Raw genomic sequence first — 18,096 nt, forward strand, 5'->3', positions numbered from 1 at the left:
TCCGTGTGTGTGTGTGTGTGTGTGTGTGTGTGTGTGTGTGTGTGGTATATGTAAGTGTGCTTTTGCTTTATCTGTGTGTGTGTTTGTGTGTGGTATATGTAAGTGTGTGCATGTGTTGGGGGGGCGGTGCCCTTGCCCATGTAGGACTGTGTGAAGCCAAAGATCAACATCTGAGACGGAGTTATCTTTCTCAGTCACTTCTCTGCGCCTGGCCAACAAGCTCCAGGCATCCTCTTGACTCTGCTCCCAATGCTGTTAGTAATACTTGCCATCATGCCTGACTCTTTAATACTGTTATTGGTGAGCCAAACTCAGGTCCCTATGCTTGCTTAGCAAGCACTTTACCCACTGAGCCATTTCCTTAGGCCTAGACTCTTCTGTAAAATTTAATTTGAATATATTTTTGAGTGAGATATAGAAACACAAACTACATATTTCTGGAGTATCATGTGATTTTTGATAATGTATATATTGTGCAATGTTATCTATCTCCTCAAACATTTATAATTTGTGGCAAAATGACTAAAAATCCTTTACTACCTACAGCCATCCTACTATGTGACAGTATACCAGAATTTCTTCTTACTAACTCAGTACCCGATGATCAGTCTTTTCCTGTCCTTCCCCAACACTGTCCCCTTCTTGTTTTCACCACCCCACTCTCATTCTCCTCACAGACGTGTGCCTCCTTGAGTTTATACGCATCACATGCATGCAGATTTGGAATCCAGAAGAGGGGTAGGATGCCCTGGAACTGGAGTACAGGCAGTTGTGAGCTTCCAGGGGTGCTGGAAACGGAACCCAGGTCCTCTGCAAGAGCAATAAGCTCTCTTAACTGTTGGGCCATCTTCCCCAACCCCTCTGAGCCTTATTTTCAAGATAGCTTGCTCTTCTTTGATTTGCTGTATTATGGATCCCAATATCTTAGCCTTAATGACCTATGGATACTTCCTTGGCTGCGTGAGGCTGCTGCTGAGCTTAGGGTGATTCCCCGTTACTGCTCATGCTCAGAAGGTATCTCCAGGTTGGAATCCAAGATTAACATGGGGCCGTCTTGTTTGTTGTTTTCTCTCTCAGAGATCATAATTCTATGCTTGTTTCTCAGTGTCTGAAAACAATGACTTTGTACATCTTATTTAGTTGTCCGTTTCTCTAACAGAAGATCCAGGTTCCGTCACTCCATCAAAGACAGAAGTACACCTCCAGTGATTGTTTCATTCTTTGAGTAAAACCAAGAAATTCTCCCAGGTTGTCAAGCAAGTCAGAGTTGGTGGACAATGACTGTTAATCTACTAGTTTATATGTTTTTTTAAAAATTAAATGCATACATTATATTTCTGATACTTGAATAAGAGTTTAAAATTATGCTATAAATTAGAAAACATAGATATAATGCATGAGCATACCAGCATACACATATTCACATTTATTTAGTGATTACATAAATTTTCTTTTGTATTTCATTTTGAATTTCACATACTTTTTTTTCTTTTTCTTTTTATTTCTTTGAAAGAGTGTCTCTCCCTGTAGCCCTAGGTGACCAGATACTCAATATGTAGACCAGGCTAGTCTCTCTATCTCTGAGATTCACCTGCCTCTGCCTCCTGAGTCCTAGGATTAAAGGCATGTGCCACCATGCCTGGTCCTATGCACACTTTTAAAATGAATTTTCCAATCACTATTCTATATACTCAATCATCAATTCGGTTTAATTGGCAGCTTTTAAAATTGTCCATAGACATTTCAGTTATTTGCTTTCAGTTAAGAGGAATTTTATTGATTGATTGAAAGGGTTTCACTATGCAGCCTATGTTGGTATCAAACTCTTGTTCCTCTTGTCCTCACTCCAAAGTATAGGAAGTGGATATGCACTGGTCTGTCCCACTTTAGATGATAATTTTTGAATTTTTATCTTTATTTTTTATTGCATGATATGCATTAATGAGGGCTGTTTTCTAGATTGTTTTAATACTTTTTTAAAGAATAAATGTGAAATTTATAGAAGCCAAAAATGATAAAATTTCAACCTGATCAGTCTTATAATGAACACACAGGTGCTATGTTATATTAAAATTTGGTTATTGCTTCTTAATTTTACACTGAAACCAGGCCCCCTTCTAGGTCTGAGACGTCTTGTTTAGTGTATAAATTTACCAAACAACAAACCCCCAAACTCTCCTAATAATTAGATCTAGCAGGAAATATCAGACATAACTATGCTATTATGCTTAATGGCTAAGTAAATCTCACAATTAACATTTTATTATTGTGTTTTTAGTCTTAATCTTAACTTTAACTTTATTAATGGTTATGAGAAAACTCTCCATAAATGCCTAGGCCTTTTTGTATACTTAAGCTTTGCACAATCTCATTTTGAGCAAGGTCTATAAACTTAATTCTTTTATTCAAATACATTATGTATGTGGAATGTGTTTATTTTTGCCATACACAATGAACATCAAACTTATCTATGGAAAACACAGATTTTCTTTAGAGGATCAATGAAAATAACTCAGTGCTATACTGATAAGAAGAATGAAAAGAAATAAGTTAGAGAAGAACAAAGGAAGGAAGGAGGGAAAGAAGAGGGAGGTAAGGAGAAAAAAGTAAAAAAGAAGAGGAAAGAAGGAAGGAAGGAAGGAAGGAAGGAAGGAAGGAAGGAAGGAAGGAAAAAAGAAATGAAGGAACAGGCATCAAGGAACTGTCAGTAGTTTTTGACTAAGGGTTAGATATTGTGTGTAGCTACGTAAAGGATGGGCATGTTTTACAGTAAAATTATTCCCATAGTAAATATCACTATGTATTTTAGCAAATTCTCACAGTTTATGGTTACTAAGTGGTAAACAGAATAAATGGCAATAATTTTATGACTTCCTTTATTTATTCTCTTTTAAATATGATTCTCTTTTCTTAAAAATTAGATACACACTTTACATAAAAATATTCAATAAAGAACAAATATTTTTCTTGTCCTTGTTTGCAGCCTATGCTACTAAAGTCTTTAGCCACTCTGGTACATATTCTGGTAGTTTAAATTTTCAACTTGATTTTTGTCTGTGTGTGTGTATGTGTGTTTGTGTATGTGTGTGTGTGCATGCGCACACACATGTAGAGGCCAGAGATTGGAGGATAACCTGTGAGAATCAGTTGTATCTTTCCACCACGTAGTGCCTAGAAATTGAACTCAGGTTATCAGGATTGGTGGCAGGCATCTTTACTTGATGAGCTGCCTCACTGACCAATCCATCATATTTTTTAAGAAAGTGTCTCTCGCTAGCTTACCAAATCAGTTGGCTGGTCAGCAAGTCCCAGGGATCCTTCCATCTCTGCCTCCTCAGTGCTGGAACTACAGTGTACAACACTGTTTCTGGCTTTTACATGGGTGCTTGGGACCTGAACTTAGGTCACCACGTTTACATGGCAAACACTTTACTGACTGCACCATCTCCCCAGTCACCCTGTTAGTTGTAGTTACAGATTCAAACTGTCTGGGATGTATATTTCTATTTTTAAATAAGCTGCAGTTCTGTTTCCTTCTCAAAATAATGTTACTTCTGTGTTTGCAGCCAAGACTTGGATTGAATTGGTATAATACTTTAAATGTTTAAAATTTGTATCTTCTCATGCAGCTGTCATTGAAATAAAAAAATTAAAATATATGAAAAATATATTTTATAGGGGGTAAACAATTACTGTGAGAATTTATTTAGCTTTCATAAATAGGATTAATCTAACCATATTTCAATAATCAGTATGTTAAGATATAAAAATCAATTATCAGGATATGCCTTCAACTTAGTGTACAATTCAAGAACAATGATACTTTTTAGTTGTAAAACTCAACCGTGTTTCTGCCAGTTGCTTCCTGGTGTCATACAGGATACCCTAGTAGGTTCACAGAATAACTTTTAAAAGTTAAATATTAAGTCAACTTCACTGTAACACAAAAATGTATTTCAAAGGGTTTATGTAATTAATTATGGTACTCATATAAACCCACTATAGGGTAATGATCACTCATTTAGGTCTTCGAATGATGTCAAAGAAAAAAAAATGATTTTAAGTCAATAATTTGGAGAAGATACAGGTGTATTTATGGTGTGTATATATACATCTATGAAAGATTAGAATTTTAGTATGTGTGTGTATGAGAGAGAGAGAGAGAGAGAAAGGTGAAAAAAGAGAGAGGAATTCATGACTCTATCTGCACCTAGGTCTAGAATTCTAGTCTATCTATTTTCCATCCTAACTTGACCTTCGTGTATAATAGAAAATAACTATTAGTAATAAATTAAAAGCACCTTTTATATAGTAATGAGTGAATTGTTAAGTTTCAGTTCTTGAGTTTGAAGACCCATATCACTCCAATTTTGTTTCTATGATTTCCTGAGGTCTAAAATGTGTATTGAATATAGAGAATGGTGACTTCTGTTATTTGCATCGGAGGCATCAGTTGACAATGGATTAAAAATATTTTTAAAGGATTATGCTTATATTGCACATATGCAAACTTTTCCCTCATTCTTTTCTTAGGGACTTATGTAGCATGTACATTATGTTAGAAATTGTAAGTAATCTAGAAATGATTCAATGCACATGTGAGGATGTATGTTATTATAGATTTATGTGATGGCATTACACATTAAAGGCTGAAGGTCTTCAGGTTCAAGTATTGTTGGAATGATCTGGAACTAATCCCCTGGAGAAACCAAGAGGTGAATTTATATTACATGGCATTAGAACTAGTTCACAGGAAGATAAGAATGTAAAAAGGTATTTTTGTATATTCACTGAGATAAATCATATTTGATAGAATAGAGTATGCATATATGTAATCCCGTTACATCCACAATTTTCTATAACCTTGCTTTACTCTTTATGTTCTATAGATATCAATTTTGTGCTATTACTTTATCCTAACAAATAACAAAAGGAAAAGCTACTTACAGCCAATCAACATGACACAAATTGAAAAGATTTTCTCTGAATTGGTGTTAGGAGACACATTTCCAAATCCTACACTGGTTAAACTGCTGAAGGTAAAATAAAGTGCTGTGACGTATTTGTCTTTAATGGACGGTCCAGAGCTTGAGTCACTGTCATTGTAACGTTTCCCAATTTGTTGTCCTAAGGAATCCAACCATCCAATTTTGTCAGTCAGATATGGTCTTTCTACATTCCCAATTGCATACCAAATGCAAGCCAGCCAGTGTGCAATCAGAGCAAATATGCACATTAATAGCATTAGAACAGCGGCCCCATATTCTGAGTAGCGATCCAATTTCCTGGCCACTCGCACAAGACGAAGGAGTCGGGCAGTCTTCAAAAGACCAATTAATGTTGTTGTCTGTGGAAATAAATGTGTATAATCAGAAACAGTTAGCAAGCATTTTGAAGTCTATTCATGTAAGGCAGAATTGCTAACCAAAAATGGGAGCAAATGAGAACAGCTGCATGTGTGAATTAAGTATTAAGATTAGTTCTTTTTCCAAAGAGTTTTAAAACCATTTTAAAAAATATATGGCACATTAATTCAGTTTCTTGGCATGCAAGACTCATAGATCAAGAATCTGCCATGTTAAGATCTAAGCAAGTGACTGTCACATGTTGGATACACATTAACTTATTCCTTCACCAACCAATATTGACTGCACCCCTACCAAGTATCACATGCTAGGATTACAGTGTAGAACAGAAATATGCCATTTCTAACACAGACAGACAATTATTTATGGTCAAATTATCTCCTCCAACAAAGAGAAAAAAGGTCTGCTATCTACTGAGGAGAGAGAAGTACATTCATGATATTAAACAGTTAAGCTTGGTAAAGGTATTTGGTGATACAGCTTATGGTAGGGGTTATAAGAAAGGAAGACCAAGAAAAGCCTTGCTGAACAATTGACATTGAAGTTGAAAAACACTTGAATAATGAGAAGAGAGTCAAGCTCCTTCCTGTAGTTGTGGAGACCCTTATTGGATAATTGCATGAATGAATTAGACTATGTATTATAATGAATTTTATTTACTTAAATTCATAAAGTTTTCTTGGTATCCTGATAATATCATGATTGCATTTTACTTTAAAACATGATATGTGTAACTAATTTCTGATTATTGCTGACCAGGTATCTAATCATAGGATACTTTTATATAATAATAGGATACTTAACTGGTTGTTTGGACTTGAATCTGACAAGTACAAATTACAAGTTCATCTCTTAGGTTTCCTAAATAATGTCAACTATAAGTACTATATAATTCACAGGGCATATAATTATTCCATAGTTACATGGTATTTACCAATCAATTATTGAGTCATTATATCTGCTCACTGTGGTATTTATTTTACCAAGTACGCCCAACTGTGTTAAGACTGCTTGTATCCTGATTGAAGAACCAGAATATGGAGCAACTATAATTCCATACATATTAATATTAACTTAATGAGAAAAGATCACTAAATATTCAGAAAAACTTTTCATTAAACATTATAGTAGATATTCTGTTTTTATCCTTTATTGTGCTCTAGTAGTCTCCAGTAAAGGACGCTCCTTCATTCTCCTCTGAATTATTTTCTGTAATATTTGCACCCTCCAAAAGTCAGAGGAGTTTGCATAGCTTGGATGGACATAATCATAAATAGAATATAGTTTGGTTCACTTTGGTTGTGTAGAGAGGTGAGTGTCTTCTGTTTCCAAAGCTGTTATTATTTTTTAGAATGCAATATAAAAATAGTTTTTAAAGGCATGTCTCCTCTCAATGAATAATAGAATTTAAGATAACAGTAGGCAGTTTACTGAAGTAAAGCAAACTTTTCTATTTGTATTGTCAATATTTTAACTTGGCACTATTTGCAAAAGCTTGGGAATAGACAGATTTATGACTGAATTCTGCTTGTATCATGGTATGTCACCTTAGATAAATTTTTCTTTTATTTTTTAATATTTTATTTTATGTGTCTAGGTTTTTTGCTTGTATGTACGTAAGTAGACTGCATGTGTGCCTGGTTCTTGCCGAAGCCAGAAGGCCTACGATCCGCCGGAACTGGAGCTGAGGATGAGTGGTAGCTGACATGTTTGTGCTGGGAACCCAATCCAGGTCTTCTGGAAGAGCAGTAAGTTCTGTAAACCACTGAGTTATTTCTCTAGTCCAAGGTATCCTTTTAATTGCAAGCTTTATTTCTTCCATTTAAATGGGAATAACAATGTCTTCCTTACAGGGTTGCAGGGAATTACCAAAACATTGTAGCTCTTCACATTTCCATTTAAATATCCCCTTATGTTTCTGTTTCCATTAGTAGAAACTTTATGCTATAAAATGGTTGGTGGATCTTCCACTCACCAAATACATTACACAGACATCTAGAGTATCAGGTGTAGATCTTAAACACTGCCCATGCAGCTGTCTCAGAGAACGTTAGGGTATTTGAACAAACAAGAACTTCATGCAGATACATCGCGCCCAGGCTCATAGCATGAATCACCTTTGTTCAGTATCTCACCACTTCTGCACAGTTCAGACTCTTGGATTTAGTTATCTTTCTAATACAGCAACCTATTTATTCTCCAAATCAGAAATATTTAAAAATTATAGTTCATATCCTCAAATTGTTTTTGGTTTTGGAATAAAATGTCTCAAAATAATTGAAATAAAATGAAGGTTCTCCAGGTAATTGACTAAAAGAAGTGAAAGTCTTCACACTAAATGGGAAATTTTCAAAACAAGCTGTTAATAGTAGAGTAAAACTGATGTGATGACAAGGAAAATAAAGAAATGCAAAGTTCATGCCACTCCTCTCTCACCGCAAGAGGAGTTTCATTCCAAACCCCCTGAAGTTTCTCTTAGTATTAAGTCATGAAGATAAACTTCATAGGATACTAAGTTCTTTAACAATATAAATCAATATAACTTATGTAGTAACATACAAGTGACATCTATTCTGGGGGAAATAAGCTTAAGAAGTACGGTGGGCTAAGCTTCAACCTCATGACATTGTTTATACACAGTAATCACAGAAATAATGAGAGAAAAAGGAGGAGGAGAAGGAGAAAGGGGCTGCAGAAGGAAGGGTGGGAATGAGGGAAAAGGAAGCAGAGTGGAGAGGAGAGGGGACTATGTAGCTGTTACTCTCCATTCTTCATAAAGAGCAGTTGGGAAAACTATGCCTTCAACAGTCATTCTCAAGGTTCTGTCACAGGTACTCAAGCATAACTGCATCAGCTAGTCTTACTCTGAACTAATGTTTTGCCTTATTCCTATTGTCAAATTCTGCCAACACATTTGGGTCTTCTTTATTGACCATTGTGTACAATGCCATGTTGTTTTACTCTAGAGTTGAAGATAAATGATTGCATCAAATTCCAGAGAGAATAGACTAAGAAATTATCATTCTTCTCTTCTTTAGTTGGGCACTATTAGATCCTGATTTTTTTGTAAAAAAAAATAAATAAAAGAAAACTAAGAATAAAAGAAACTAACCATAAGCTCATTTAAAACTATTTAAAGATAATAGCAATATATTTTTTCTCTCAGATGTCATTTTTCTGCTTTGCACTGAAAATAAGAAACTATTTCTTGGTAAAGATTCTTAAAAGTACAAGCTTAAGAGGTTATAAACTGTGATTACCTTCATAAAGAGATACAAACAGATTAGATACAGAAGTGAGGAAGTATTCTCAGGGTAGGTTGAAGTAAAGTGCTTTAGCAGTCTTACCCATGAGCTATACAGTAAGGGAGACATCAGGGGTTCTAGAATGTCATGACTCTTATAGCACCTGCACAGTCTCCCAACATGCTCATTTATTATGATTGAGAGGCATTTCAAATTTTATGAGACCGTCATAGTAAAGAAAATTTACTCACACAAAGCTTAAATTTTAATACATTTGTTAGTACTTTTTTATTTAAAGACTCATTTCTTCCAGAGATTCAATCATTTATATCTCTTGGGCAATGCATATCACCCAATTTCAATGTTTTATTAAAAATCCATATTCATTACTTATTAAATGTCCTAAATACTTTCTTATGTTGAGGTGGAAGTTGGGTTTTCTCATTAAGTATATGGCTTTCTTAAACATGCAAGTGTACTTGTGGAAATATATCCTAAACTCAGGCTAAAAAGGACTACATTAATTTTATTTGCTGAACATTATATAATAAATTAGGTAATATCCTCTTTCAATTCCAGCGGGAATTTTTGTGAAGGACTAAAGTTAATTTCTCATAAGGATTAAACAACTCTCTACTCAAGAATTATCTGGCTATAGTTAAATCAAGACATCCTTACTAATAAGAGAAAAGTATATGTTTGAGAATATAAAAGTAATTCTACTTTATCTTTATGAGCATTTCTAAGAATCTTACACTCAAAGGGATTTATCATAGAGTCTTACCTAGCAAAATATTTGCATATAAATAAATAATAGCAATTAGTTTTTATAAATGATAAGATATAGACATGCTCTCTTTGGTTTTATCGAATGGGCTAATCAAGCAGTCATTGATAAAACTTTTAGCTTAATATGTCATTTTATCCTATTTGTCCAGAAATACATGAGTAAAACTGGAGAGACAGTAACATTTTACAAGTAATAAATTTCACTCCACATTAATTTTTTACTTTAAATACCATTCTGGCTCTTTCCCACTTAGCTTTATACTTACACACCACTTGATGAATTACTTAAACTACAAAATTCACTAATACCAAAACTGGTTTCCAGTTCTTTCTTTCAGCTCTCTAATACTTTGTCAACATTTCTGAAGACATATTTATCAATACCATCAAAGGCCTCTATCTTGAATTTGCATAAAACCGTGGGGAATTATCTATTTTCTCATTTCTTTATTTGTGCAAACTTCACAATTATTCTTATAAATTATGTATTTCAAAGATTTTACAACCTCATTAGGAAATCCCTTCCCATAATTAATAAACTTAGCAACTGACAGACATTTTATTTTATACTTAACATTCTATAGTTCTACAATATCAAGTCCTTTTATACTTCACTGCAATAACACAGACAACTGATAAGTGATTGTAAACCCTGACAGACAAATACTACATCAAATAAAAAAGTATAATTCCTATACCTTTTAAATAGGAATTCCAGTTTTTCCCAAGAAATAAACACACCTATGCCAATTCTATCCATTTGTAGTAATCATATGTAAATGATGTACCAATGATCAATTTAGAGTGAAATTATTTATTCAGCTGGGCAACCTATATCTCCCAATTGTCCTACCAAGGAGTTTGAGAGGTATGATCAAAGTTCCAGTGTAAACCAAGGAAAACTTCTGTAAACTACAAGTCAAAGACTAAAGAGAGAGAAATGGCTATATTATTATTGGCATTAGTACATCACTATTACATATTGAAAATATATATTTATATTTTCAAACTGGTCTTTAAAGTAGAACATAGAATATATCTCACTGTACAGATTAGCATCTGGTAAAATAAGTGTAAAGAATAGTTCACGAGATGAGCAGAATTTCTGCATAGACGGCTGCTAAGATTTCCTTCACATTCACTTCACGATTCATCTCTCAGTCTAATGAGTAAAACATTAATGTGAACATAATTCCCGTTTTCTACTGAAAATTTCTGGCAAAGAGCCCTGTAATTACTTGGGTTTCAAAAAGTCCTTCTTTCTTGCATTTACAATTCAAGAAAAATAACTAAAACATGAAAGGAGAGGTCAACAAAGCAAATAATTGAGAAGGATCTTAATTTTCCAAGGTAGGAGGGCAGCAATGATCTATGTTACTAAGCAGAGTTCTTTAGATTTATTAATATCTTGGAAATTAATATTTTCTGCATATAAGGTAAACATGGGGAAATTTGAGTCAGATAATCAAAGTTGACTTTCTGGACACAAAGGCTAAATGACACAACTTCTTAGTGCCAATTATAGTGAGGCAGTTTGTTGTAGGCAGTGTCATGTTTGATGAAGCAAAAAATTAAAAATTAAAGAATCATTTCTCTTTCTAGATGATATCAGCATCAGTAAGATAGGAAAAGCATGGCAAACCCAGGAATCTCCATATTCATTTTCTTCAACATGTTTGCAATAGCATAGAAATCTAGTTATTAATAGGCTAATCACATTTACTTATAGTAAAATTCAGTTATTTTGAAAAATAAGAGCAATTATACTGTGTCTTCTGTAGCGAAACTCTATGTGCCATGCTATCTTATTATAGAAGTAATGTTTTATAGATAAAATGATATGATTACAAAATCATATTTTTAAAGAATTGCCTAAAAATGAAATTGAAGTGTTATAGTTGTTTAACGTTCAGGTAAAAGAAAACAGTAATGTTTAATTAACATTGAGGAACATATTTTTCTAATATACTTGAAAACGCTACTGTATAAGGTGAAAACATGTGAATAATTCATTAAGAAATTGCTCCTAGATTTTAAATTGTAGAAAATAATTTCTCCTTTAATTTACTTATCATATTTACATTTATTTTGTAGAAATATTCATCCATGAGTATATGAAAACCTATCCCCGGAAGTTATTATTCTAAATATGACCACCACATCTTATATATTTAAATAGTAGAATCATTCTTGACATTTTAGAAAACATGAATTTTAAAGTTTTCTTTCGGCCTTACCAAATATGAATCTTTAGGCTTTTACTTATTCATTTGCTTATTTAGTTACTTATGCATTTATTTTTTAATTTATTTTTAATTTTCGTGTATGCGCATTCTGTCTGCCTGCATTGAAGTGCACCATGTGCATGGGATGCCTGTGGAAGCCGGAAAAAGGTGTCAGATACTCTGAAATGGAGTTATGAACAGTTGCTAGCTGCCCTGTGGATGGTGAAAAACGAACTTGGGTCCTTTGAAAACACAGTCAGTCAAAACAGGCATGCATACTTGTATGACTAATAAGAATCTCAAACTTAAGCTAGCCCAAGCAGGGATTTCTACCCCTAAACATGGCTTTTACCATCTGGATAAGGCATTAGTCTATAAAAGTTGATTAAGCATCCTCTTCTCCTACCCACTCCCACTCAAATTCTTCAACAGTAAGTAAACTACAATTTTTGTTTGAATCACACTTACTTCTGTTTTTTTTTAATTCTTTCATGAGTATTTAATCAACCAACAATTTCTGATAAATTACCTCCAAATTGTGCCCCCAATTTTCTACTTTTCTATATCTTTACTGCACCATGTGGTCATGCTCTTTCCTCATCCATCCTGCATCACAGCCTGGGATTTAATCTGGATCTTTGCTCCTAATTGCACTGTCACAGCACACAGAAAAGTGTCTACCCAATCTTTCAAAATGCCAATCAAATTCAATTACATTATAAAATTCTCACTGAAGCCACAATAAACAGATCTCAGGACTCTGTATCTTGGTAGCTCTTCTCACATAGTGGTTCTGCCTGGCTGACACTGACTTTCTCCTGATGCTCTAACAAGCCAAGGTTGTGAGTCAGTTGAGATGATGCTACAAATGTCTTATTTTCTCTGAAATGTGCTGTACTGGAATCTCATATGGTTAGACCCTGTGCACAAGTCTTAACTCACTGGCATTTTCTTAGTAGTCTCTCCTAATCTTCTAGTCCATATTAGCCAACCACACAGCACTTTGCTTTACCTGCTTTGCTGTCATCTGAACATTTACTCTTTTCTGAGATCTCTTTTATAGTCGTTTGTTAGTTTGTGGCTTACCCTGCTTCTGCTCTTCTCCAGCCTCATCTGCTTCATCAATCCTAGAATGCAAGTTCATGGAGAACAGAGATTTGTCTCTGATTTACTTCTGAATCTCCAAACCTAGGATAGTGCCTGGCACTTTGAAAAGTACTCAGTAGATATTTGCTGAATGAGAAAGACATCATATTACCACTGAATGGCGGTAATTCATAACGGAAGACTGAGGAAGCTACTTAATGTCCTTATATAATACACTGGAATGATAATCATTTACCTTTTTAGGCCCCACACTGAATGAAATAATCTTTTGTGATTAATTGTAATTTTCAGGACTATGTTAAATATAGTAATATATTGTAATTTCCTTACTGGAATGAAGTTGGTAGAAGTTCTATAATACATGGTAGAGCAACAAAATTTTGCATTTTCCTAAATAACTTTTCAGTGTCCCTCTGATCATTTGCATTGTTATAAGTCAAATGTATAGCACTTAGCCTTGAAGCTGTTTTTAAATATAAGCAGAGTTCACTTTGCATATTTTGATATTTGTTAACTTTTCCAGGAATATGGCTACTGAGATCGTGGACTTATTTATTCAAACCTTCAGAAAGAATCATTAATTCTTACAAATTACATCTTTGGTGGCAACAGGTCTTATGGCATTTGTATACTATGTTATTATATAAGTCTATATGTATGAATATATGTATGTAAATATACATACATAGCTATAAAGTTATATGTATATTCACAAATATATAGACATTTAAAATTCTTATAAGGCGCAAAATAAAGAACAAAAAATAAAGTAAATATTGACTTTATTATTCAAATAATGCTTACTTATTAAAAATAATTCCAAACACATAACTTCACTATATTATTAAATGTACATGTGCCTGAAATATATGCATATTAAGCTAAGTATCATTTTATGATAAACAAGTTTTATTTTATTTCTCCTTTATATTAAGGGTAAGCAATTACATGTTATACTTACAGAATTAGGTGAGCAAAAAGTTGTTATATTACTTTACCTATGGCCTTCGTACAATAATAAAAAGGAAGCAGTATAAAATATTTCATATTAAAGTACCTGTTGAATCTGATGGATCTGGGAACCTTTATGGTTGTAAGGGACTTTTCCTGTAAATACAATGTTATCCCTCCCTTTTTCTACTTGGAAAACTCCTCTTGTTACGCAGGAACTCTCTCTTTTGTGCTTTCATGTTCCCTTGCACATGTGACTTTAAAAATTCTTATTACATAATACCCTATCTGACTTCTACTGAAGGCTTCCAGACAATGTAGCTCGTCTAATTATTTTCTATCAACTCAGGTTTGGTTACATACATTCTCAATTGATACTTATTCAATGAATGAATCTGTTCAAGGAAGCAGTTGTCATAATCTTTTCTACAAATGACAAATTAAACTTCTAAAATATTCACACAGAACCATAATCAATAGAACAGATAACAATCTTAGTGAAGAGAGCCTGTTCTGTGTCTTAGAATGGAGATGAAGTGCCCTGTGTCTTAAGAACCTGTTTTGCTAAGTTTGGGGATATTTAGGAATCTCTAAGGCATCACCATAAAATTCCAGTTTGAGAACCATTTGTCAGATATTTCATTACAGTATCCTTAGCTTAAGCTTAATGTTTTCAGGACTTCCCATTTATTCTTTTTTAATTTTTTTTTATTTTTAGCTGATCTAGAACTCACAGAGATCCACCTACTTGGGCCTCATAAAACTTCACATGTATGTCTATTTTGAATTTAATATCTCTATTTCTCTGGTAACAATTCCTTTCTTTTTGCCCTACACAAAATTTGTAGTGTGCTTATTACAGGATGTTCATTTTTTAAAAAATGATTCCATTTATTATTTTTATTTTATGTATATGGGTGTATTGCTTGCATGTATGTAAGTGCATCTACAAAGTTGGATCCCTTGGAACTGGAGTTAGGGACTATACTCAGAGATGCTTGTTAGCTGCCATCTTGGTCCTCTGCAAGAGCAGCCAGTGCTCTTAACTGCCGAACCATCTCTCCAGCCTCTACATAATGCACACTTTTGAAAAATTTATTGCTACCTCATTGTATTTTGAACAGTCTGGGTAGAGTTATGCAAATAATTTATATATAAAAGGAATATCTTCATGATTATTCTCCCACACCCAGGAAACAGTGTAAGGCCACCATTTCTCTTGGTATGATTTTGTAGATGAAAGGTATCTTTGCTCTAATCTGATATCTGATTCCCATGAGCCCTTCCCATACCCTTTCCCAACCTTGTTATGATGTTTATCATCTACTTTACCACATCACATAGTCCTGTGTTCCTGTTCAGTACATTTTCTTTTGCCTCTGATGTTTTCAGAATTTCTTTAAGATATAGTTAACCTGAAAACTGCTGTGCATCAATAGAAAGTGGACATTTTTTGAATAAATGAGTAAATTTATATCCATTTGGTCATGGATATAGTTATATGTAAGTTTTTAAATTATTCTATTTCTTTAGGAAACAAGAACTTTAAAGCCAATAGAGATGAGAAAGAAGAGAAAAAGACCCCATGACAAGAGACTAACAAGCGTCCAGGACCGGGCTAGTGGTTTTTATATAATGTTGGTTTATTTTTTAAAGTCAAAGAAGTTTACTGCTCACTATTTTACAGAAAAGAAACAATACTTCATAAGTCCAACTCTGTCTGACTCCAAAGCCACATTCCTTCACACACTAAAATGTAAACTGGAGGGAAAAGTAGCTTTGGGAACATAGGGGAATCAAGAAATCACATGGGAAATGAGAAATGGCATGATTTTCTCTGATACAAATTTTGTCTTTCCATTGATTCTTCATGTTAAAGGAGATCTGGACATTTTTCTACTTAGATTATTTCACCATAAGCTGATATGAATCTCTGTTTTTAGGGTTTTTGTCTGTTGTTTTTGTTGTTTTTTTTTGTTTTGTTTTGTTTTTTGAGACAGGGTCTCCCTGTAGCCCCAGCTGTCCTGAAACTTGCTATGTAGACCAGGCTGGCCTCAATTTCACAAGGATCTGCCTGCCTCTGCCTCCCAAGTGCTGGGATTAAAAGTGTGCACTTTAATCTACTGCACTTGGCTTTTTGATGTGACTCCTTAAGTCTTCTTTGCTTCAGATTATTCAACAGGAGTCCTGTTGAAGTACTGATCATCTGAATTGCATATTTTAATGGAATTTATAATTTTTAGAATACATAGTAATTAAAATAATCTAGCACCGAATTATACCTTAGAGGTTATAAATTGAACACCTAAATATTCATTATTTAGATCACTATTGATTAAATATCATAATACATCAACTTCCCCTAATATTCTATTTTCCTGTTTGTCTATTTGTTTATCTGAAGTTTAATTTGCTGTTAATGAATCTACCGTCTGCCAGGAAAAGCTTTTGTGATATAAATACATGAGTCTTCCACTGTATGAAATTCAAAGAAATATTAACGATGAGTTTCTGATGTGTCATTTCATTACGGTCCCAAATTAAATAACAACATAATAGGGAAGGTAATATTGTTACATTCTTTTACAGATGAAGGATGGTTTGGGGACTTTGTTTTTTTCTACTGTCTTGATCTTAACTGACCTACATTTTGTCCAGTCCTTTCTGTACAAGAAAGAAACTTAATTTTAAACCTATTGATTCCCCTGGTGAAGGAGTATTATCTTGTCCTGCAGCCTTTAGTAGCTATGAGTAAGCATCTGTTGAGATTATGCTCTTGAAAAATACAAATTAACAAACCAAACTAAAGATGCTGAGAAGTTCTTAGGAAGAGAAGGACACTGAATTTTTAAAAATTCAGCACATTTAGTTTATCTTTTTCAGTCAGCTCTTCTAATGTTAGTTGTCAATTTGACACAATCTAGAATCGCCTGGGAAGACCGGGTTTGCCTGAGTCTCACACAGATCTGCCTGCCTCTGCCTACCAAGTGCTGGGATTATAGGTGTGCAACACCAGGTCGTGTGCCTTTCAAGATTTGATTATACTTATGGACCTTCAATTATGAACATTCTCTCAATGCACATGTATGTCTCACACTTCCTCAAGGTTTGTAACTTTGTAAGCTATAAGGAACATGCAATAAAATTTTCCAAAATGAGTGATTCAAGTGAAAGGGTTTTGAAAACACATTCATTAGTTACCTTCTTTTGCATAGACGGAACAAAAACAAGTCCATTGCTTGTCCCCAAGTCCAATAATTGACTTGGGAAAGACAGGCATCTGTAATGTTTGATAGCATTACACCCAGGAATTTAATGTGAAGGATTTTACCCTCCAGGGAGATGCTGCATTTTATGTAGCCCTTGTTTCAAAATTTAATTTGTTGTTTAAAGGATGGAAAGTGTTTTGTATCTCAGCAAATATAAAAGTATTTTAAATTATTTGCAATGGAAAAAGGCTTCATTTTATTTCACAACATTTCCAGGTGAAAATGAATTTCATTTGTGAGATATGAGGAGTTTGCAAAGTAACCATTTTTTCAACCAGTTAAAGATTTACATTTACAATTTCAGTCTTACAGTAAATAATATTCTTAAACAGCTCTTACCTCATCAGAACCTGATCCAAAAATCAGCAAGTCAAAAGGGATGGCTGCAACCATGTCAATCAGGAACCAGCCTTTGAAGTAGTGTATTGCTATTTTAGCAGGATCACTTACCACTTCTTCATTCTGATTTACATAGGTTGTTCTGAAGTTTATTAGAATGTCTATAATGAACATAATATCCACAATCAAATCTACCACATTCAAAGGGCTACAAGAATAGCCACATTCTCGTCTTTTCTGCTCTTCTCTGTCATTGAGGAGAAAGGCTGCAGAGTAGGGTGTGAATATAGCAGTATAAATGACCAATAGCAAAATGAGCCAATCCCAGACTGCTTTGAAAGGGCTGTAGTGCAATATTGTGAACTTGTTGATGCGCGGCGTCTGCAGCTTATATTCTGGTAGGACGTCAGCTCCCAAAGAAAGAACCTAAGTATTGGAAAGAAAACCGCACACTACATAAAAATGTCACTTAAAATCTGGCAGACCTATAAAAATACTAAGGCATACAACCGCTGTGTCAGAGAAGATTCATGTAATTTGAAGTATGTATGAAAACCACACAGATACTTATAAAAATGCATACAAATGTTTAATCAGTGGTATAGTTGGTTTAAGAAAACCCCAATAGTATTTCTTGGAAAATGTGATTTTTCACTGAAAATTAACGAACATTATTCTTGAGATATTGGAGAATGGTTATTTTTTTTTTTTTTGGAAACAAAGTACATGAATTTTTTAAGAAATTTATAAATCAGTTTATTAAACTAATAATTCAGTTTTCAAATTTAAGAAATGCTTGGCTTTA

The 18,096-nt window shown here is 33.9% G+C and overlaps 1 protein-coding gene across 1 annotated transcript in view; it reads right to left on the reverse strand.

Annotated features, from left to right (window-relative positions):
* Kcnh7 (potassium voltage-gated channel subfamily H member 7) overlaps window positions 1–18,096 on the reverse strand; it is a 570,771-nt gene that overhangs the window by 64,095 nt on the left and 488,580 nt on the right. The window contains exons 7-8 of the mRNA XM_008845762.1: window positions 17,292–17,717; window positions 4,948–5,347 (exon numbers count right to left, since the gene is read on the reverse strand). Coding sequence (XP_008843984.1) covers window positions 4,948–5,347; window positions 17,292–17,717 — 826 coding nt within the window. The remainder of the gene's footprint in view (window positions 1–4,947; window positions 5,348–17,291; window positions 17,718–18,096) is intronic.

This window comes from Nannospalax galili, unplaced genomic scaffold (genome assembly GCF_000622305.1).
Source record: "Nannospalax galili isolate Female #2095 unplaced genomic scaffold, S.galili_v1.0 scaffold540, whole genome shotgun sequence".
NCBI classification, from domain to species: domain Eukaryota; kingdom Metazoa; phylum Chordata; class Mammalia; order Rodentia; family Spalacidae; genus Nannospalax; species Nannospalax galili.